Raw genomic sequence first — 22,964 nt, 5'->3', positions numbered from 1 at the left:
TGACTGGTGAGGTTGATTATGATTGTACAACGATGAGTTTTGTCTGAGTACGATCACGATCGCGATCGAGTTCACATTGCATAAATTTCAATATGGCGGCGGCCATGTTGGTCGACAGGTTCACAACGTGTTGACATTGATCCTGGCGTCGCGTGTGGTTCCACTCTGACACCACTTTTGAAAGATTTTACACCTGATTTTCGAGGGATTCTAGTTGTACTTAGTTCATTTCTTGTGATCATCTTGTTGGTATTTTTAAAATCAAGAATCGAACGACGATGTTCAGTGGAAGTAGACGTTATGCGGGGGGGGGGGGGGGGGGGGGGGGGCTGGTTGAAATCTATCCCGTGATGAAAAATTATTCGCGGTGTTTGTCGTTCAAAAATGATATAAAACTCAATTGCATTTGAATTGTGTAAAGCTTAAACTTGTGAATTTTCCTCTTTGTTGGCAAGTTTTGACAATTTATTAGCAATATATGTATTAATGAAACTCCAATCAGACGAACCATTTCTTGCTCTCAAAGTTTCAATCTGAATCTTCTGTTTTAATTGCAATTGTAATTACCATACTGTGATGATTTATTTAAGTGTAATAAAGAGTTTCCATGATGTTCAAACTGCACACTTGTGTGTTACCATTGCATTTTGTTGTGAGTGTACATGTATGTGTGGATGCATGTGCAAGCTTACATCCATATGCAAATATAAATTAATGATATGCAAATGATATATGCAAATTAGCCGCTAAGCTTTGGCGCTTTAACTGACCCTGCTCCCTCCCTTGAGGAGGAGGAGGAAAAAAAAAAAAAAAAAAAAAAAAAAAAAAAAAAAAAAAAAGCCGCGTCGCCGCACCATTTTTTAAAGAAAGGCCTGACCAGAAACATTTCTTTTTTTTTTTTTGCCTTAGATATAGCCTAATGCTGCATTAAGCATAGTGTACAAGTATAAAACATGTAGATGACAAAATACGATAGTCACCACAATATGTTTTAGCTGACAGATGCGGAGTCAGTGTGGATGAAAACAATAATAATCTTTTTTCACCAAGCTTTTTATTGAATGAGAATCAATGAGTTTAGTGCATTAACAGTCACAGAAGGGCACCAAGATGGCCATGCCAGTGGAACCTCATGTGGAGTTCATATCTTTTTACAAATCACAGGTAAACCTACTTTAGATAGCGTATCTTTGTGGTTATGGGTCATTGCCCTATGTCTTTCTGGGTAATAGTGAATGGTGAATACGTGTAAAATTAACAAATTCGACAAGTATTAATCTACAGAAGTATTATAATTGTTACTATATTTCCTCTTATGAAAAATATGCTCTAAAAATACTCAATGATGAAAAACCGTCTCTCTTGATTTACAATTGTGATCGATATTTGAGTGTTTACAATTGTGATTGACACAGCTGTTAAACACTGAATTCATCAAAACAAACAGGAAAATAAAACGATAAAATACATTAATCAAAATACAAAATGTTCAATACTATAGATCTTTTTTGCATGGCCACTGTAATTTAGTTATCTTAATGCAACAGATTGGAGGAACACGCTGCTGAGGCTTCTGTTCATTTTTTAATTCCCTTTTTTTCCTTTTTTTCTGTGCATGTGTTATATACTTATCATTTCTGCCAGAGGCAAAACAAAATGGTTTATCATTGTTGATGCATACAAATTTCAGACCATTTCAAACCTGTTTGACTTCTAGATCTGATTTTTTTTTTACATGTAACAGATGATGGTTAGATATGGCATATAGCAACAGTAGATTAATATTAGGAATTGTAGAATTCTTTTTGAATTCTGTGAATTTATCATTTTCCCATCTAATTAAGATATGGCAATTTTAAAATTTTAAAAAAAAATTACCAAATGTATCATACATTAAGAAAAAAGTGCTGAATTTCTTGAGATTTATATTTTGATAACTGAAAATGAGAGATGTAGCTCATAGAATGCATTAATATTTTTTTAAAACTCAATTAAGTACTAGTATGTTTGCTTTAAAATCTAGAAGGAAGTGTTAGCTTTGTTCTGTGAAATATGTGGAAGTATAATTTATAGATTATCTTATCCAGAAACTGATAAGACGATATATCTATCCAGGCAGTGTACGTGAGCTATATGAATATCTTGAAAAGATATAATTACAGAAAAACAACAAAGAGTAATAGCAATGGCAAGGCAACTGTCATTAATTTGCACATAAAAGGGAAAAACCCATTTATATTATAAATTAATAAATCTACCAGTTAATTGGCATTACCACAAAAATTAATGCAATAACACCGGCGTCACGGTGTGGTATTTTCCGTTTGTAAATAGAACTGAGAGTTGAGATTAGCCCAGTCCTTTTCCTATTTGCTCACTTGAGCTGTAAACATCGATGTCTGACGACATCAGATCAATATTTCTTAAGAACGTTACTATGAGTTGACAAAGGACGGTTGCGCTGGGTTTAAAACAGCACATAAGGCACTCGCATGAGGGGTCGATATTTGGTATTCAGAGATATGGCGAAGCCGTCGACAAGTGCATGGCAGTGATCGCCGCCGATCCAGATCGCAAAAAGTGAATTTTAAATAAAAATTTACAAACGGTTCCACCACCCACGTACAATATCTGACGATTTGGCTGGTTGCAGCGACAGTATCTTTCCCGAGTTTTCGATTTTGTAACAAGGGTGTTAAATTAAAAATGTTGATGTCAGAAGCCCGGTCAGAAGCCCCGAGATATGGTTCAAATGTACTATTATACAATGTCCAGTCAAAGGACTGGCCAGAGATTGTCGATCAATTCCAGAGCAGTGATTGTGTCAGTCAAAAGTATAGTTTTGTCTTTTCTGTCACCGACACAATACTGCTATACCACTTCGCTAGCCAAATACAAGCTGATGCATCGATGTTTCACTCACTGGGGGAAATCGCATCGTTCGAACCGAAAGGCAAAGTGACGAACACCTGCACCAGACGACGTTGTATGTGGAAGCAAAGGGGCGAGTTTCCTGCAACATTTATCACTGTGCCAAAAAATATCTGACACGCCTGGCTGTGTTTCCTAACTGTATATTTCACACGTATGTCTATTGTCGTTGTGCTTGTGGCTTGTCAGTGCTCAGCATTTACGTACGTAGGTTGAAGCTCGTAAGCCAACTGAACTATATCACTGGCTGTGTAGCGAGCGGGACGAGTCGCCAGACATTCCGCGCCCTAGAAAGCTAAACATTGATTACCTTACCTGATTCTTCCAAATTTCGCTTACGTCTCTTTCACTCTGTCGGTTTCTCGCGGTAGTGTTCGTTGAATGGGCCGAACACCACTCAGAAGCAACGGCAATTTCCCTTTCCAATCGTTCCGCATTCCCCGGTCGACGCCATCTTGGATGAAAGTATTGTTATGCAAATATTTTGATGAAACTAACTTTCGATCACTTCCTGACACCTTCAGGCAAACAATGTCGTTTCCATGGCGCGAAGTAGAGTAATATCAACAAGTTTTAGAACGGTAATGATTGCTTAAAATTGCTTACACCATCGAAATGAGACTCGGTCTGAAAAAATAAAAAAGCGCAGATATTTTTGATCTCTAAATTATTCTTATTCATACAAAGGTTTTGTAAATTGCAATGTGTCACAATTATTCCGGACAACTTACATAAGGTTAGGCCTACATTGAGTCCACATAGCAAAACGAACGCAAAATATATAGCAATTACATTTACGAACATTGCAAATGGAGAAGAAAATTTACAATCGAATTTTGAAAGGAAGTAAATACTTGCAAAATATAATTGAACACTACAAATAATTTTCATTTCGCTGCTCAGCCTTAGGGAATAAAAGTGTGCAATTGAAGTGATCTCGAACTCTCGAATTAGAAAATGTGTGTCGGTCTGTCTGTCTGTTGTGTGCCTGATGCACATACACTATATATATATATATATATATATATATATATATTATATATATATATATATATATATATATATATGTGTGTGTGTGTGTGTGTGTGTGTGTGTGTGTGTGTGTGTGTGTGTGTGTGTGTGTGTGTGTGTGTGTGTGTGTGTGTGTGTGTGTATCACGGCACGGCTAGATATATATTTGTGTAAATAATGTATATACATTTTTATACAAACTTCCTTAAATTATCTTTTATATACCGAATACACAATCGATTAAAACAACATGCTTCGGACACGCAGAGACAACTTGGTCGATTAGACGAGTAAGTTATAGGGCGCCACCATGCACCGTGCACCAGGATGCTGTAGCAGGGCATCAGTAGGCTATAGTAATAACTTACCGGGGTGGTTTTAAATGTAAATATGCTTTTTGTGCGCATTTTGAAAAAAAAAATGTTATTGCGGAGAAGTGAATATAATGCTAAGCAGGAATTTTTGCATCTGTTATAATTGAAAAAGATGTGTACGTTTTCATACCTACCAACTTCAGATATGGGTTATCTTTAGAATCTACATAGCGTGCGCAAAGCCTGTAAAAGATGAACAAGTATTCTGGTAACGAACGACTTGTTTGCTGTGGCGGAACCCCTAAACACAGATGACAATGCTATGAAGTATGTTTTCATCAAACTATCCGATCCCATCTCTAAGACTTTGAAACTTTCGTAAAGTACTCTCTCTCTCTCTACGGCGGGAAAAAACGACGAATATAGGCCTAACGGGACCACGTGTGTTTTCAACACTCGAACACTTCAAACTGTTTATTCTTTGGGTTTTGAAATTGTTACTGAAACAAAAAAATACGCTTCCCTGGCTTTGTATCATTCTTATGACTGATCCTCATTACCAAAAATCAATTCCTAAGCTGGTGACTTCTGTGCGAGCCCTGTCGAATCATGTAGGATCCTTAGGCAGAAAGATTAGGTGATGAGTTTAGTCCAAACTCACTGTAGGCTACACGCAAATGAAATGAAGAGTCCCATCTAAGTGACAGGACCGACCACAGTAATTCCGACTGATCCATTAGCTCAGTTGGTAGAGCATCCGAAATGTATTCGGGGGATGTGGGTTTGAGTCCCGCATGGGTCACTTTTCATTTCATTTACATCTGTTTATTCTCCCCAATCTGGTCCTCAGGAGTTTCCAAAGTTAACTGAGGAGAGCTATCGCCACTACTGTTCCGTGAATATTCTTCTTTCTTCAGAAAATCTTTGCCATGCTTTCACGGTACGAAGGAACAACTATATCACATCCCAACACCGTATAATATGCGACAACCGGTACTTCAAACGAGTTTACCGGTCATACATCAGAAGTTCATCAGTATTATACGTTGTCCTCACACGTTCACCAAAAGCGCTCTTTTACATTTTCCAGCCTACTGCAGTTTGAGGTTTTTCTTTCCACGGCCATTTGTGCATATTAGTGTCGAGATCTTAACTTTGGATCTGACTCAATAATTCTAAAACAATGAAAAAATTAACACCTTACGATTAATGCTGAATAAAAGCGACTGGTTTGGTAGGGAGCAGTTCAAGGGGCAAATTAGCTGTGCGTCCATAGCTGTGATGTTTTCAGACGGGATTCCTGAATCCCGTCTGAAAGCACCACAGCTATGGACCCACAGCTGGGAGCAAATGTGATTGTATCACGGTGGTTCGCGCAAAGCCTCGAAAGTGAAAGACTTTACTGTTACTCACACTTTAAATTTCTCAAACTTCCAACCATTATTTTCCAAAACAAGAATCAAAATCTGGGCCACCATGCAAATTTTTGGTTCTAGAGAAAAAAATTACAAGATGTTAGACATTAAACATGGCCGCAATCCCTGTACTATCTCTATGGGGAAAAACGAAATTCACGATTTTCACAAAACTATGCCGGTAAAAAAATATTTAATTCATAAGCTTCAAAATGAGCTCCCAACGGGGATAGCCTCATATATTTTAAAAGTTCGAGAATCCAATTATCCATCCCTTGGAAAAATTACCTTAAAATTTCAAAATTGTATTTCACCTTAGAAATATCTGGTCAAGTACATTAAATGGTGAGAGTCCTATCATTTCGGCCATGCAGGCCCTCATGACTGGACCACCGTTCCTCCACCCACGGACGGTGACTGGACCTATCTCAAAAGCACACTGCCCCCACATGATGAGATTATTCCACGCTGACATGGCCAACAGAGGGCGCTCTGTATATTAGTGCATGACTCCCGTTCTCGAGAGCTGTTGTGAAGACCTTGATATCTCATTTCATTCTCCTTACAAAGATTGACACATACGAAGTTTATGTTAAAGTTTGCGTACTGTAGAGTTTCAACATAATGAAAATTTCATTGAAGTGGGGGGTCCACTTGTACAGTATAAATCTGCATCATGGAAATTAAAAATTCTAAAAAAGACAAAATCTCACCATGCATTGTGTGAAACTGTCCTTTATTAATAAAATCAATGATTATATACATGTTTATATCAATTGATAAAGCTTTGACTTTATTTCCTTCTGGAGACTAATAATAAATCATTGAATGTTTATGACATTGGTCATAATCAGCATCAACAATGTAATGTTGATGAAACTCTCATTGAGTTTACGTTGGAGATACATATATATACAAGTCTGGCAGTGCCAGCAGGATTTATCTTGTGGGAAACTTGACACTGCAAATTACTAGAACCACATATCAACAAAAATAATGTGCATTATCTTAATGAGTTTACAATTACAATTTATCTGTGTTGACAGTAGTTTTGTTTATTTCATATTTACAGACAATGCTGTCGCACAGTTGACAACAAATACATAAAAAACATTTGTGTAGGGACTCAAGTGACATGATATCCCGTAGGACGGACCAGACCAGAAACTTAAAATTGTATAACATGCCGCATGCCAAACCAACGTTGTATATCCTTCATTTGGATCAGATCAGAAAATGCTTTTTGTAAAAAGATGATGGATGCCTTATCATTATTGGTTGAACTGATCCATATATGGTGAAACTGAAGGAATAATATTTATAAGTAGAAAATGTAAGTCAAGAGTGGAACGATGACAGGAAGAAGATTGTACATTCTACTGCTAGAATCCCTTGGCACTGCTCTGTCTTGCCATGTATGCGCGTCTCATTGGATGTGTCTTATCAATCACTGGCCTCTCGAGGGCCTCCTTCAACTTGGCTTGATATTGGGCCTCTGCCTCAAGTCCTTTAAGATACTCCCTGTACTCCTCTTCCTTGTCAATTTCTTTCCTCCTGATATCATAATCAACTTGTCCCAGCAGGTCTGACTGATACTGCAGGTTCTGTGCCTTGACCTTGGCCTCCCTCTCAGCTTCCAGACGTTTGTGCTCTGCGATGGCGGCGTGCATGGCTTCCTGCTCCCGGCGGGCCTCCTCTTGAAGAAGCTTGTTGGCGGCCACTGCAGATAAAAGAAGAGCGAAAGAAATGGTGAGACCTTGCACATGGTGAAAATTCACTTGAATTGTGATCTTGGTGTAAGTATAATCCCAAAACATTTGACAAGACTTGTCTCCTCAAACTAGTTGTTCTTCTTAAAGTAGGATAGTGTAGAATTATTGTGGTACCCAGTAATTCGTAAATAACGTTCTATTTCCATTGCCAGCATAGTGTATGTGAAAAGAATGTAAGAACCAAAAGAACCAGAGTTTTTTTCCTAAACTGTGCGATTTCCTACTTATCAATGTAGTTCACAATATTTCATTCAATAAATCAGCTAAAAAGGAGATTGGGAGAGTTTCTCTTGGTATACCATGTCAGAAGATACATTCAAACACACTATACACCTACACCTGACATAACACCAAAGATTTTTTTCTCTAGAGAATTTGACTCTGCAAATATTTCCCCTGATGATCAGATGGATTCACTTACATTTTTCTTCCACTTGAATCTGTCTTTCCCTGAGCACTTCTCTCATCAGTTTCTTTCTTGCTTCTCTCTCTCTGGCCCACTGCTCTAGCCTCTTCTGCCACTGTTTCTCCACCTCCTCGTTCACAACGCGATCAAGCTCCTTCTCCCGTAGCTTCTCTTCTTCCAGCTGCTGACGGAGATACTCACGGTACCGTTGCTGTTCCTCTCGTAATTCAAGCTGTGGGCAGAAACATAAGAACACACCATGTTACTTGTAGCTCTATGCAGTTTTGGAATGTTCTTGCTATGATCTTGGTCATGCGATGGTTGTAACATTGTGTCAAGTTCAGTAAAAGGCAAACTCATCTCTTTTTAGACTTTTCATAGTTATTGTTTCATCTTTCACTAAACTTCACATACATTGATTCAAAAATACCATTTGGAACTATGGCATTTACCAAACCACACAGATATTACAAATATCTTAATTACAGATATAAAACAGATATGAAAAGGGAAAATATAATATTCACCTTTCTTTGCTCCTGTTCCATGGCTTCATTGCGTGACTCTTCAAGGAGATTTTCTAAGATCTTCATGTCCAGAGCCAGTTCTTCTTGTACTTCCTTGGCCTTCTTCTTCATCTTCAGTTTCAGCGATCTGTCGAGTTCATCCCTGGTGGCGGCCTGCCTGGCACGTTTCTCTTCCAGTGCACGCTGCTCTTCCAGTTGACGAAGCTTTCTCTGCTCCCTCTGGAAACATAAACAGCCAAACAAACAATCATGAATGCCTAAAACACTTAACATCAAACTCTTCAGTCCTCTCTTCCATGAAGAAAAAAGGCATAAAAGGCATTGGTGTTGTTCTACAGCAAAGCTCACACAAGCTCTTTTTTATAATTTGACATATGTACAAGCAGTCTGTGCATATCAGAAAGTACATATGAATGAGTAAATACCTCTAATTGTAATAGGCTGATATCAATTTCATCTTTTTCTCTCTTTTTCAAAAAACTCAAGCAACAAATTATCACCATCTGAGCATAAATGTATGTTTTTTCACAAATACACCTGTTTGGTTGAATAAATCACAAAAAAACACAGATCTACAATAATTTCATTCAAATCCTTGCTGTACATGGATCACAACACACAACTGAAATGGGGTAGCTATGCTATGTGATGAGACAGTTCAATTTGTCACCACAAGATTTAGGTTTTTCCCCATTGTTTTCAACAGGGTTATTGGACTGAAGGACTGGGAAATGGAATGAACAGGCTACCACTTGCTAAAGTCATTTTTGAAATGCATTTTGACACGGTTGTAAAAGAGTGTTAACCAAGAGTACGGTAATGCAATATTGTGGTGAGGGGAAATCTTACCAAAAGTTCTGCCTCTTCTTCCTTCAGTCTTCTCTCCTCTGCTCTCTGTTGCTCCAGTGCAGCTTTCTGCAACTCTAAAGTATCCAGCACATCTTTGTTTCTGGCCATGAGTTCCATAGCTTCTCTTTCTTCCCTGGCAGCCTTGGCCAGCCTGTCTTGCTCCCACAGCTCTGCATACATTTGCTCCTCAGCCTGCTTCTGTCTCTCCATCTCTGCCTTGATTTCAAGTTGTTTCATGCGTTCTGTGCAGACCTCGTCCTGGTGGCGGCGTGATAGTGTGGAACGCAGCTCTTCACATTCATTTCTAGAGAAGAGAGTTGTTTTTTAATGATTACGGTTATTAACAGTTTGTATGAATCACGTGTCGATAAATCATGTATCCTCACGTGAAATCAACTACCTTCTATTGGTAACATGACTGGTATGAATTTGTCCTGACATGATTTTGTAGTACCTACATCAGTGTTTCGTCCAGGATGGCATCAAAAGGAGGATTTTCCCCTTTACCAGAAAATTTAGGGGGGATCTCGTGAGGTGTGACTAGCACCATTTCATGGGGGCTGGTGCAGCTTAACAAATTACTAGGGGGTGCCAACATGTCAACAGAGGGGGAATCCCCCTGTCCCCCTCTCTAGAGAAACACTGCTATGTCGACAAAATATTGATACAGATGACAAAGGCAAACTTTGAAACAGATAACTAAACTATCACAAACATGTCTAAATGTGAAAGAGCTGTTTTCTGTCTCAAAGAAAGCATGCCATCAAATAAACACTTCACTATCAATCATAAGATCAATTCAAAATTAAAACTTACCTCCATTTCTGATCTAGCTTCTCTGCAACAATCTGTAACCTTTCTTGCTCTCTCTTTTCTTTCAAGAATTTTGCCCGCTCTCTCATTTTAGCCTGTCTTTCCAGAACCGTTTCCTGCTTGTCCTCCATCTCTATCAGGTATTGTCTTTCTTCAGCGGCAAGAAGCTCCCTCAATCTATGGGTAAGAAATGTATCATATAAAGCATAAGTTTCACAGACAAATATGAATTTCAGCTGTATTGTACATCCTTGGTAGATGAACAAGCGTAATTTCCTGAATGGGTGTCTGAATATTTTGATATTAGTATGTGTGGGACAAAGCCAATAAGTTAACTTAAGGAATGATTGACCCTTAAAACACAAAAGATGGAACTGAACATATGCAATTAAATTAAACAATCAGTTTTTAGGTGCCTAACATTTCATGGAAATTGAAAATTTTTTCCATAATCTATCAAATCTTATTTATTCAGTATTTATTATATGTTTATTTTTTGTATGTTATTTTTGGTAATAGCTCTAGTAAGAGAACAAATTATGAAGTAAATTGATTGTACAATGATTGTGAAGAAGAGCACAACTGCAACAGGGGGTAATGAACATTACATTCACAATAGACGGTAAGTGAAATACTGTCTCTCTGCATTAACAGAATAATTGCGAGCAATGTCTGTCCATGGAGCTACGTAGCTCCATTGTCTGTCCTACAGGACACTGAGGTTGATGCTAACTTTTTAAAATCAAAAATCCACCCGAGGGAGAAAGTTGTGACAGAAAGAACCAATACCTTTGTCTTCTGTCTTCAAGATTAAATTCCTCCTGTTGCATGAGATTTTTAACCCGCCTTTTCACCGTGTTCTGTTGGATTCTTCTGTCTGTTATTGTCTCCCAGTCATTCTTCAAATCATACATTTTGTTGTACCTCACCAGAGCTTCGGCTTCCTCCCTCATGTCGTCTTGCTTTCGTCTTTCCAGAATCAAGTGATCTGGGGGAAACTTACTCGGCATTTTCGCACGCTGGGGGAAAAATGAGAAAAGTGTCTTGTGAAGAGATCGTGTCGATACCAATGAAAAACAAGCATTATAATAAAGTTTATTAACCCTCCTACTCACATCAAGGACTTGTATTCATACATTTAGTTAATCGACGGCGGAGTACTTTCATACACCAATTAAGGGAAAATCAGTTGTGCCAAGGCGACAGGTTATCTGTTTTCAACCTCCATGTTCCTACCCTCAATCTTGTGAAGTTATACACTGCTGTATCATTCGTTACAACAATGCTCATCCCGACGGCAATGTGTAATTCTAAATGTCAATTTAGTCAAAAGAAAACCCGGGAAAAAACGGTATGTACTTACGATAGCAACAGAATGTGGTGTCGGACCCGTGTATTCACGGGTCCTCCTCTTTGTTTGGTAGGCGAGCATGATGCTAAATGTGAAAGTTTCCAGTAATTCTCACGGGCTGCTGCAGACAGCTGATGCAAAGCCTACACAGTAACGTTGAAGTTGTGGTACAGTAGGCTTGGCGACCAACAACACGCAAAGCTACGACGAACAGACACTCGTGCACAATTTTGACGCCCCTAATTCTGGCGATTGGTGTCCGTTGAAGGGAATCTAGACGATTCAACTCCTAGTGTGAGACTGAAAAATTGCGGAAACAAACAATCTGATCTTAGCAAAGTGTCTGATACGCAGTTCGATGGTGCCAAAATACTGTACCGGGGAAGTGTATCTGTACACGTCACATTACCATAGAGACAAATTTCTAAATACAGAGCGCCCTCATAAATTGTCCTCGTACGAAGCACAGTGTTTTTGTCCAACATTCCTGCCTTATATCATTAATTTTTCGATATCACAATATTTACACATGTATATTTTATGGTTCAATCAATATTAAATATCTTAAACCTGCAAATTTTACACTTATATTAATGTTACTGTCTGTGAACTTGGAACGAGTATCGTATAGCGCCCCCAATCTACATCTGCGGTTTTCGCGGTGCCATTTGAAAAAAGTGGTCAAGTTTCACAGTGTGCCGGCGAACGATGGATTCCAACACTTTAGAGGAGCTTGGCCAACATTTCTGCGACAAGGTAGAAGGAATCAAAAAGTGTATGCAAATACACGATTGTGGTGAGTTTTTTTTGGATTTAATGCAAAATCCATGTTGTCTTTCTGCGTTGACCGAGAACCAACCGCCCGCGGAACTTGACGTGTACATGTAACCCGATCCCCCACTCTCAAAATACTGAACTACCTGTACCACTCGGTTAGCTTTTTGTGCGTAAAATTACCTACTATAAGACCTCCGCTAGATTCTAGTTTTTCCGTCTCGTCCCCTGGTCACATACGGGGCGGGATTGGGGAAGCCATGTGTAGTGTAATGTCTGGTTTCTTCATGGGGTACAGCCATCACAACATCGAGTTATTTCAGCACACGAGCCTGAACTGTGCATAACTTGCTGCAAAATTGTAGCTCTCCGACCGCCTCACAGCACAGGCACCACCGTAGTTGATAAAAGCGGCATCAACTACGGTGGTGCCTGTGCCTCACAGTAGAGCTACATCTTTGCAGCTACCCCATCACTACCTTTGTATAGCACTTCAGAGAAACCAGTTGCCTGGGCTATTGCTTCCAGATCAACAACAAGACAGGATTATCAACCTGAAGAAACAATTCGCGACAACTCAAAAAGTAAAACATAGGCGTTTATTTTATGAGCCATTAACGAGTTGTTTTTCCAAGGCAATAATGCTGGTGACTGGTAACTAAGGCCGAACAAAAAATATTGTGCTGTTCCGATAACCCGACCTACCCTATTTTTTACCTGCCAACCCTAAACTTTTTAGACCTACGTAAACACGGAAGGAAAAAAAGAAAGAAAAAAACCCGGATGTCTTTTATGTTTTTTTCCTTTTAGTATGATACATTTTTCTTGAAATGTTGTGGCCAGTGTTTGACCACCCTGAACCCCTGAAATATGCATATTTAAAAATGAAAATATTTGGAAAAAAAAATTCCTGCCGACCTACCTACTCTATTTTGAAAACCATGTTATCGGAACAGCACAATTTTATTTTTTTTGCCTAATGGAAGGGGTACACAGGATATGAGGTTGGTAATTATCAGATATTGACTGCATGTTTTGTGTTTGAAACACTGTTCACAGGTATTATTAAAGAGCCGAGATAGGCACAGCACAGCTCAGGCTTGTGTTTTATCAAAACATTTACAATATATGATTATTGACTATGATGTTTCAGCAATCAGTTTAGTCCTTCCTTGACCCAGTGGCATCTATCAGTGTTGCATGTGACGATACACAACCACCTTCACTCCCTCATTTGTGTTCTTTTGGACCCCTCTCCAACACAATACATTCAAGGGAGTGTGAGGGATAAGAATCACAGTAATTCTCATTGGCAATACTGAGAGGCCACACACATATAAGCTTCATTGTGTTACCATATACGGTATAAGGCTTTATTCATCTTTTAAGCCCATTTTCACTTTGTTTGATGAGAACATTTTTAAAATCAAAGGACTTCCCACATTTTTTACCAAATATTGATCTTTTCTCAAAGTCATAGAAACTACATTATTATCATTCTCTCTACGTTAGTGAAGCATTGTGTCTGATTCACCTCTTAATGTACTTTACCTTCTGTTACAGTCAACAATGATAACTGTCAACAGCTGTTACAATCCATTCACATGCAACTGATTGGTGCTGAAGATGTCATCAGTCACTTGAAACAGGCAGTTGCTTCGGAAAGGCAAAAATTAGCTGAGGCTCAGGTAATATGGAGAATCATAAGTTTATGCAAAATACAAATGCTTTAAAACTTAAGACAAACCAGGGAAAATGATACTTTCCTGTAGGTGTTTTTCTAAATAATCATTCACTATCACAAATACTATTGTGAAATCGCCAACTATGGACACCATCATCATCATCTCAAGATCATTTTTGTCATATCTGCAGGATGCTTTTCATTCTGTACAATAGAGGCAAGTCTCCCCAAGAATTTGAACAGATCATGGTACAACAAAAGCAGCTGCAGAAACATCGATGGAACTATGTATAGACCTGCTGCAATTGCAATTACCCATATGTATTTGTTTGTACCACTGAAACGCAAGTGTCTTTAGTGTCAATTTTCCATAGCAGAGTGTTGTAGTTCACGATGCAACAGTTTTTTCTAAAGTAAACATACTACAATCAGATGAAGGTCTATATGGATCCAATAGTTGAATTGTTTTTACCTGTGTACAGAGAGTGAAAAAGTAGGATTAATTGCCACTCTCTTCACACATACTTTCTATCATTTCAAAAAATAGGAATCGATGAAAGAGTATAAAGAATTTCTTGACAACATTCACTATATGAGTACACATCTACCCAGTAGATTGCCAGGAAAACCAACCTCTCAAATTGAAGAAAAGACCAGGTAAGCAATGGTATGTCCTTCACTATCCACACCACTTTGAACAGTGGCTTGTCATTTTCATAAACAAACCAACAATTTAATATGTCTGATATGCTAGTATAAGTAACATCATCTCCTAAAGCACCTACTTTACAGAAGAACATGATTTCTTAACCTTCTACATGCTAGTAAGTAAATTTAGTACAGTTCGGTTTAGACAGGCTTTACTGTACATGCAAAGGCATGGAAGTTAATGTGAAGTCTTCAATTATTATGAGCAGTTATCTTGTAATATTTGTATACACCAGTACTAAACTCATTCTTGATCAGTTTTGTGCAGTGTACAAATATTCCTTCACTATATTCCCCCCCCAACACACACACCCACAAAAATAAACTTGACCTTCTCTATGTTGTTAGTTAGTCTACCATGCAATGCCTGGATGTCACATCATTCAGTTCCCCATAAATATGGTATTGACCAAGTACATTTGAGAGTGAGAGTGAACATTATTGAAACGTGAGAAAATACATAGTACGTCTAGTACCTGTAACTGTAAGTGGTAAAATACTGATTATTTCAAAACTATAATTATCATTTAATAATTACAAGTTTGCATGATGAATACAACACAATTACATCTATTTGTTCAATTTCAACAAATATATCCCATGAGCTTGTCGACCACTGTTTTTCATTGTCAGAATTACTATTATTTTGTGTCTTTTCCTTCCTATCATTATTCACTGCCATGTCAGAGTGAATAAAGGTGTGTTACAGAGCAGAGCTTCAGAAAACAGAACTGAGGAAGTCCAACCAGCTGTCACTTCCAAATATAACGCCAAGAAACGCTTTCCAAAGACAGAATATCTGACAGTAGATGAATATCAAGAAATACCCAAGTAAGTCAACATTAGCCCTTTTTCCTTCACCCCTTCCTTACATGCTTGTAAATAACGACAACATCAGATTTTGTGAACACTTTGTTTTATTCTTCAATCACATTATGAAATGCCGTGCTTACACAGAAGAGTTAGATAGATTTATACACATTTATATTTTCATATCTGTTCAATCAGAATGAAAGTTTTACCTCTGAAAAACAGGAACTGGTGCCAAATGGACAATTTTGAATTGAGGTCAAGGCTGCAGAGTTTCAGTCAGTGTTCATCTTTGTGCTTGTTGGTTAACAATAAGTCATTTTCTGACTCAGACAATTTGTCAATTGTTTGAAAAGTTCTGTGAGATGCACAATAAATAACATAGCAATATTACACTTTGCAAGAGACAATTTGTCAAAAACATTAACTTTAACTGTTTCCCAGCAACAGTTTATCAGCATGTTCCATCAAGTAAGACACAGTTGTTTATGAAGTCCACTATTAAAACTATTTTTTATTTGCCATTGCCCAAGTACATGTTTGTTACTCTTCCAATCCATTGGACTAGTGAGGGATTTGAATATACTGGTCAACAGCAGAACAGCAATGGTTTCCTTTAGTTGAAAGCAATAACGTATTTCACTATCAGACTAACTCAAAATATATTTGCTTAAGCTCACTTTCTAGAACAATCTTTGTTAAACCAAAACCCCTGTCTGATCCCAATATCAACCTTCAGTTACTTCAAAGGGTGCTTGCACAGCTCTTCCAACAGCATAAGTACTTACTTCAAATATCTCCTTATTCAATATTTTCTTCCAAGGTACATGAAGGGTCGCCTTAGTTATGACATGATGAATAATGTTGTTGATGGCATCAACAAAGTGATTGAATACAAGTACAAGCTGAAGGCACAGCCCAGAAACACTGTCGGTGAAAACAACATGAAGAAACGTAAACAGTGGAAACAACAGGAAAACAAGGAAACACAAGGTGATGACAAGTATATCGGTACATTCAGTTGGGGTATCCAGAAAGCCTTGGAGGTGTATTATGATATACTTCACTTGAATCTGGCAATCTGATTGACTGGAGCCCTGATTCACTAGTATACTGTCAACAAGAAGATCTATGCAACATTTGGAGTCTCATGCAAATTTTGAAATTCCGGCTCGAGAACTCAACACGCAATCATGTCAGACAGACCTAGAGCTTGACGTTTATTTTGATTGTTAATTTTCGTCAGGTGCAGCTCAATGAACTCATCAATGAAGAGCTTGTACATGCAGCAACAGCTGTCAAACAACGACAACTATCTTTCAATTCGTTGTTGAGCATTTTGCAAATTCGTCAAGTTTGATGATTTTATTTGATGCGTAGCGTTACCTCATTGTAATTTGTATGGAATCAACTATGTTTGCACACACTCTTCTCCAGACATGTTCTTGTAGAGTTTGGGCTGAAGCTCCTGAACCCCTCGTCCATATTTCCCATCTGAAATAACAACATTCTCATATAATAATGAGGTTATAAATGGTGTGCCCAAGTATTTTGTTACAGATGTGGAAATAAGACTTCTGGAGTAAAATTAGCATATTTGGCGTGAAATAATCGGTGAAATAATCATCTCACTTCGTTAGTGATTATTCCATGCTAAATATGCTAATTTTTACCCCAGAGGCGGGGTCTTACATGTATATTGGCAATCATATATCCTCACTTGCCATTTATAACCTCTGAAGCCATAGCTTCCATAAAGTAATATTTTAGTCCATCCCCAGGGACAAGTCAGAAAACCACATGTGGCTTCCATTACATACATTTCCCTGCTCTCGATAGGGTCTGGTCTTACTGTGCCAGTTTGCTAATGCTATGCAAATGACCTGTGATTTATTTTAGCCTGTCGACACTGACGCACTGCTAAGTTACTTTTCTTGTCCTCTTTCTTTTTCTCATCTCATGATAAATTATGTAAAATAAAGGTCATTATTCAAATGAACAATGATTATATCAAGCAGTTGGTGTATTTGTCAACCATTTCCTTTCTGCTGCTTGTTCCAGCTACTTGCTGCAGACCTAACAGTTTCATTTGAAAAGAAATTTGAGTTAAAGGGGAAGTTCACCAAGGATGATTTTTACATAAGTGCTAGCTTTGTGGTCATTTACCCATGAAAAACTATTTCCACTATTTTTAATTCACGCGATTAAAAAAAAACACGATAAAAATAGTACAGGAAGTTGCCCATGTAATTTGAATCATGGGAAAAAAGCTCCAAGCTTGGATGGAGCTTGCATAATGTGATGTGGAAGGGACCATCTTCGGATGGGTATGGCCCCCACATTGTCCACTCACAGTAACACAGTAGTAAACAGCAACACAAAATCTGACAGTGGACAGTTCATTATAAGTGAATCATCGTTTATGCAAGGATACGCAGTATAAACAAAAGTTATGTAAATACGCACTGCCTGGTTTAAGCATGGGTGAGTGGACAATGCCTTACCATTGAGAAGATGGTCCCTTCCATATCACATGATGCAAGCTCCAAGCTTGGCGCTTTTTCCCATGATTCAAATTACATGGGCAACTTCCTGTACTATTTCTAACTGTTTCTGTAAAAAATCTCGCAATGGCGAAAATAGCTTTTCTGTGGTAAGTGACCACAAAGCTAGCACATATGTAAAATCATCCTTGGTGAACTTCCCCTTCAAAACTACACAGCCAAGGCAAAGGGGGCAAATGGAATGTGTGAAAACTGTCTACACTGTATCCATAGATAATTGCTAGTCACTGTACTCAGATCCAATGCAACCATGTCATAGAGGCATAAGTAGGAATTGAATAATTTGTGTTTTTTTCATTGCAGGTCTACATTTCTTTGTAGATGATGACTACAAAAAATACAGTGGTTTAAAGCTGGACAAAGCTACAGGCAGTGTTTTCACAATACTCAGGCATCTTGGAAGACTGACAGAGGTTCGAGGTGGCGGCTGTACGAGATACTGTCTATCATCATATTGAATTTATACGTATCCAATGAAGGTGTATGTAGTATAGGTCTAAATTAGTGCCAACTATGAGCATTTCTGATTGGTTTAGATCTGTCACGTGACATTGATGTGTAAACATTTATTTTACATATTCTGTGATGTATCCATTGACATGCAAATGTAGCTTTGACATGTTGAATATTTTTTATGCATCATTGAGGATCTACACTTCATGCTGAGTGAAATGCTTTACAATGCATTTTTTATACTGTAAATGTATACAATAAGTATTATCTAATCACCTGTGTATTCAAGTATCCTTGAGTTTATTGGTTAATGTAGAATATAGGTAAATAAAATCACCTCAAGGTCAAACCAATTGAATCAATGAGGTTGCTTTGATGTGCAAGGATTTTACAGTCAGTCCTGTATGGTATATCATCAAGAGAGATTGTATGACGACAGATCCCCTATGTTGAAAAACAAAACCTTGATTGATACATGTTCATGGCAGGTGGTAGTCTTTTAAAGTGTCATCTATCATTTTATTGGATGTGATAAAATTACCATCATCAGGCATTATTGTCAGCTTTGTATTATTTGAGCTGTCATTTACATCGTTCAGAACCTGAAGGCATGCTGAGGGAAGGTTCAGCCCTACTTGCCAAATATAAGTGATGCAGAAAATGTGCGATGACATAATTTCTAGTGCCTGTATATGCCAGAAATACAGATCAATGAGCAAATAGTTGCTTAGACAAACTGTTGACCTCAAGGCTCACCCTTTCCCCACCCTGGTTTAGCCCAACACCCATAGTTGTGAATGGTCATAGTGGACCTGTTTACAGGGTGAACAGGTTTATTAGGGCAAGGCCATTTCATAGATACATGATCAACATTATTGGAGTTCTTGTTTGATTTCTTGGAAACATTTTGACAAGAATTTCCAAAAACACGGAAAAGACTCTGTCCTTTAATACATCCGGTAGAAATGCTGTATTGTTCTACACTTTAACACTGAGAAGGATACTTGTTTGAATTTCAGGGATACCACTGAAATTTACAATGCTCATGTTAGAGGTCAAAGGATGAAGGGTGTTTCTATCAACTCTGTGTTGAAAAAGCAAGTGCATCAATGCATTGCCTATATATTATATATATATATATATATATATATATATATATATATATATATATATATATATATATATATAGTATATCATTTTTAAACCTTTGAGTTTTCAACTCTTTCAGTGTACATGTCTTGATTGAATGTTATCATATGTGTAAGTGGGCAAAGATAATATTTTACTGCATATGGTATAGTTTTCTGTCTCTCTCACAATGTGTGCATTAATTACCAGTTCTTTTTGTTTATACTTTGACTCCTCAAGCCATTGGTCAAGTGACCTAGGACATGGACACAAACATCACCAGTGTCAAAGCCCAAGGCAGCATGAGATTTGTGGATGAATATTTTTTATAAAAAAAATTCATAATTCAAAGATTTTTCCCTGCAATTTCATTATGCTTTATGCAGAAAAACTAATGCAACATTATTTTGGTGTGGAAATATGTCTTCATTTATTTCCTGTATTTCCTAAGGTAAAGTAACTAATTTCCAATATTGTGCAGAGAAGTCATTGCTACAATTAAGCTTTCTGTTGTACCTTGAAATAACATACTACATTGATTTGCAGTCTGATCTAGTTTGACTTTCAAGTGTGAGTAGTCGAAAATCACATGATTGTTTTCACCATGATATTATAACTTTGCACTTTGACTGGATGTCAGATACTGGGGCACTATGCATTTGATTTCATTTGCCAGTGCCAAATTATTTTTATCCTACGGTATCAAAGGAATTCATTTGCACAGAATTACCAATTCTCACTTAGCCACACGAAGACAAGTGCACTGCCAATATTGTATAGTGGTGCTGGCTTTGTATGAATAAACACTGATGACATGCCTCCTGTCCTGTAAACGGATGTATGCAATTTTTCCGAGACCAAGCAACTTTCCCCAGAGGCCTACATGTAGGTGTACGGATACAGGCCAATGAAGCACTTCATTCACTTGTCAGAGTTTTCACAGTATTTTCTTGCAACAATGAAGGCAAGAATGGGTGAACAAGTAGAAATATGCCCATAATGATGAAAATAAATCAAAAGGCATTTTCAGTTCGTAACAAACGTTTTTATCATTTAACAATACAATATGTTACATGCCTCTATCCAGCGAAACACAGCATAAAAAACACACCAAAGGGTTGAACTTCAGGTTTGTGTGTAGCAGATACCGAATGAATCTGCAAGACTGATCAAATTAATAGGCAAAAACAAAAATATCAACAAAATCTTTGTGTGCAGCAAACACTGAACGACAATTTTCTGAAATAGCAATCACATTCAGTGTCCGTTTTGACAGAACAAATCACCTGAAGACTTCATAAAAATAGAAAATTGCAGAAACAGCATCTACACTACCACGTGAAGACACCTTTGACCTCAGCAACTCTATCGATTAGTTTCGTCGGACTAATTTCATTCTCGCGAGCCAGAGCATAATTTCCGCTCCGCTTACCTACGCAAAAATCAAGATTCCTTTGCCGGTAGCACCAAGCTGTTGCCGCAAGAGGGCGCGTGGCTTACGACGATGACTTATTCAGAGGTGATCGAACTGTGGAGTTAAAGGCAGTGGTCGTCGCGCTGCTTTTTTGATAAATATAATTTTTTGTAAACAAAAGTCTTCTCAACTTCAATCTGAGTGAGATGAGAGCGGTCCCTCACTTTGTTAACGCCTTTGTTAGACTCAACATCATGCAATAGTAAAATATTAAGATCGGAAACGAACTTGAGTGGTGTATTTCTATTTATAAACTTATGTAAGGCTACGAACATCGTGACACTCGACATATTACATGTATATTGGCAAAGATGTAGAAGTGGTGAAGCCAATAAGTGATGACGTCAAAATCGAAGTACGCAAACCACTTTCACCCAGTAATTGCGGCACTAACTACTAACGTTAAAATAAATTTTCACTTACTTCCAACCACTTTCACAATTTGCGACTGCCTAGTTTTCGTTCTGGGTGAAGCACGGTGGGAGTCAGGAATTTGGGTCAGCTTACCAAATTGTCGGAACGGGATGAGCACAGTTCTGACAATTTGGTTAGCTATTTTGTGGAATTTGGTTAGTTTTATTGTGGAAATTGATGAATCGAAGTTTGGAAAGTCTAAATACAGCCGGGGTCAACACAGTGACATATATTGGGTGTTCGGAGGTATCAGTCGCGACTTTTCGACTTGTTTGTTAATTTCCGGTGACTGGCATGATGGGAATACTTAATTCCTTTCATTTATTGATTTGTTCGTTAAGGTTAAACCATTATTTCTGATGAATGGAGGGCATATTCTTCGTTTTCCAAGTCTCCCCGGTTCTCTCATTTGACTGTTAATCATTCTCTTCAGTTTTGGAGCCTCGAACCTCGCCCAAAACAACACCGTGGAAGGCCTGTAAATGCAAATATGCCAAGTGAAGGGTGGGGCTACAGCTTCAGATTTATTTACAAGTTATCTTTATAAGTTCATGTGAGGGGGAAGCGTTTCGGCGATAATGCAGATAAAGCTGATGCGTTGATGTCACTTGTTCAACATATTTCAGTCCTTTATTCTTTGAGCCCCCTTCATCAACCCAACACTGCACATAACAGCCAAATTTTTTGGGATGGCCTATTAAACAACTAAAGACATGCCAAAGTTTATCGCTCAGGAGATCACTGCCGCTGATGTACGACACTGGGAATGCACAAATCAGACGAAGAAATGAGTCCGTGCTAGTGACAGTATATGGACCCTACATAAGACATTGACAGCCGATTTTGTGCGCTTTTGTACTTAATTCACTTCGTCAATAGTTTGAATTTTTATGTAATTTTTGTGGCATTAGGAATGATTGTTGTTCTCATTTACATTAACGATATAACAATGAAATATTGCATTTCATACATATTGAGTGATGAACAACTTTATAGCTGTATTGTGACAAAAAGTTAACACAATATCGTTGATATTGTAAAAAGCCAGGTATCGACACAATTCAACAAGAAATATCAAACGCTAAGTCTTCAACATACATAACATCCTAAACAACCACAGTTCTTGAGTAACTGTGCAAATGAGACAAATGATATGAAAATAAATCAAACCAATAAACCTACACAATAAACACAGCAATGAAAAAATATAAAGAAAAAAAGTAAAATAAATAAAGAAATAAATGCAAGGCCATAAATTCAATAAGAAGTCCAAAATGCCTAATCAAGTTAAAGTCATTACAAGTGAAGAGTATAAAATAACCAGTACCTTCATAGTATTACAATCCTAACTCTTATATGGAACATCGCACCCTCTTCTCGCAACTTTTTCTCGTGGAGCGTATAGGTAGTGCTTTCACATGCCAACGATGCTGGGTCCGAGCCCGGCAGGGTTATTGGTTGTTTATGCTTATTAGTGATGTTTTTGTTGACCAATAAAAATTCAACGAACGTAACTGTTGTGTTATTGTTGCTTCAAACGTAATGTAGATGTCATAAGAAACGCCA

At 37.9% G+C, this 22,964-nt stretch overlaps 3 protein-coding genes across 3 annotated transcripts in view; 1 reads left to right on the top strand and 2 right to left on the bottom strand.

Annotated features, from left to right (window-relative positions):
- Positions 1–3,412, bottom strand: part of LOC139121150 (phospholipid-transporting ATPase ID-like) — a 105,489-nt gene extending 102,077 nt beyond the window's left edge. The window contains exon 1 of the mRNA XM_070685823.1: positions 3,247–3,412. The gene's annotated coding sequence lies outside the window, so the exon portion shown is untranslated. The remainder of the gene's footprint in view (positions 1–3,246) is intronic.
- Positions 3,413–6,390: 2,978 nt separating this feature from the next.
- Positions 6,391–11,820, bottom strand: LOC139121147 (cilia- and flagella-associated protein 53-like). Its single transcript, XM_070685817.1, has 7 exons — positions 11,402–11,820; positions 10,828–11,057; positions 10,042–10,215; positions 9,226–9,529; positions 8,377–8,595; positions 7,865–8,081; positions 6,391–7,391 (listed from the first exon to the last, which is right to left on the bottom strand). Exons 1-7 carry the CDS (start codon positions 11,468–11,470, stop codon positions 7,054–7,056), a joined length of 1,551 nt encoding a protein of 516 aa, XP_070541918.1. The 5' UTR covers positions 11,471–11,820; the 3' UTR covers positions 6,391–7,053.
- A 199-nt stretch (positions 11,821–12,019) lies between these two features.
- LOC139121148 (SKA complex subunit 1-like) lies at positions 12,020–18,779 on the top strand. The gene is made up of 6 exons (XM_070685818.1): positions 12,020–12,185; positions 13,727–13,851; positions 14,395–14,504; positions 15,243–15,386; positions 16,189–16,358; positions 18,233–18,779. The coding sequence occupies exons 1-6, from the start codon at positions 12,098–12,100 to the stop codon at positions 18,385–18,387; spliced, it is 792 nt and encodes a 263-aa protein (XP_070541919.1). The 5' UTR covers positions 12,020–12,097; the 3' UTR covers positions 18,388–18,779.
- Positions 18,780–22,964: the final 4,185 nt, after the last annotated feature.

This window comes from Ptychodera flava, chromosome 21, assembly GCF_041260155.1.
Source record: "Ptychodera flava strain L36383 chromosome 21, AS_Pfla_20210202, whole genome shotgun sequence".
In the NCBI taxonomy this organism is placed as follows: Eukaryota; Metazoa; Hemichordata; class Enteropneusta; family Ptychoderidae; genus Ptychodera; species Ptychodera flava.
Note: the sequence above shows the minus strand (reverse complement) of the source record. Positions and strands in the feature narration are given on the sequence as shown.

Coding starts and splice junctions, on each gene's coding strand:
- LOC139121148 (XM_070685818.1), top strand. CDS start 12,098: ATGGATTCCAACACTTTAGAGGAGCTTGGCCAACATTTCTGCGACAAG. Junction 13,852..14,394: donor AAAAATTAGCTGAGGCTCAG/GTAATATGGAGA, acceptor TTCAAAAAATAG/GAATCGATGAAAGAGTATAA. Junction 15,387..16,188: donor GAATATCAAGAAATACCCAA/GTAAGTCAACAT, acceptor TTTTCTTCCAAG/GTACATGAAGGGTCGCCTTA.
- LOC139121147 (XM_070685817.1), bottom strand. CDS start 11,470: ATGCTCGCCTACCAAACAAAGAGGAGGACCCGTGAATACACGGGTCCG. Junction 11,058..11,401: donor CACCACATTCTGTTGCTATC/GTAAGTACATAC, acceptor TTTTTCCCCCAG/CGTGCGAAAATGCCGAGTAA. Junction 7,392..7,864: donor GATTCAAGTGGAAGAAAAAT/GTAAGTGAATCC, acceptor TTTTATCTGCAG/TGGCCGCCAACAAGCTTCTT.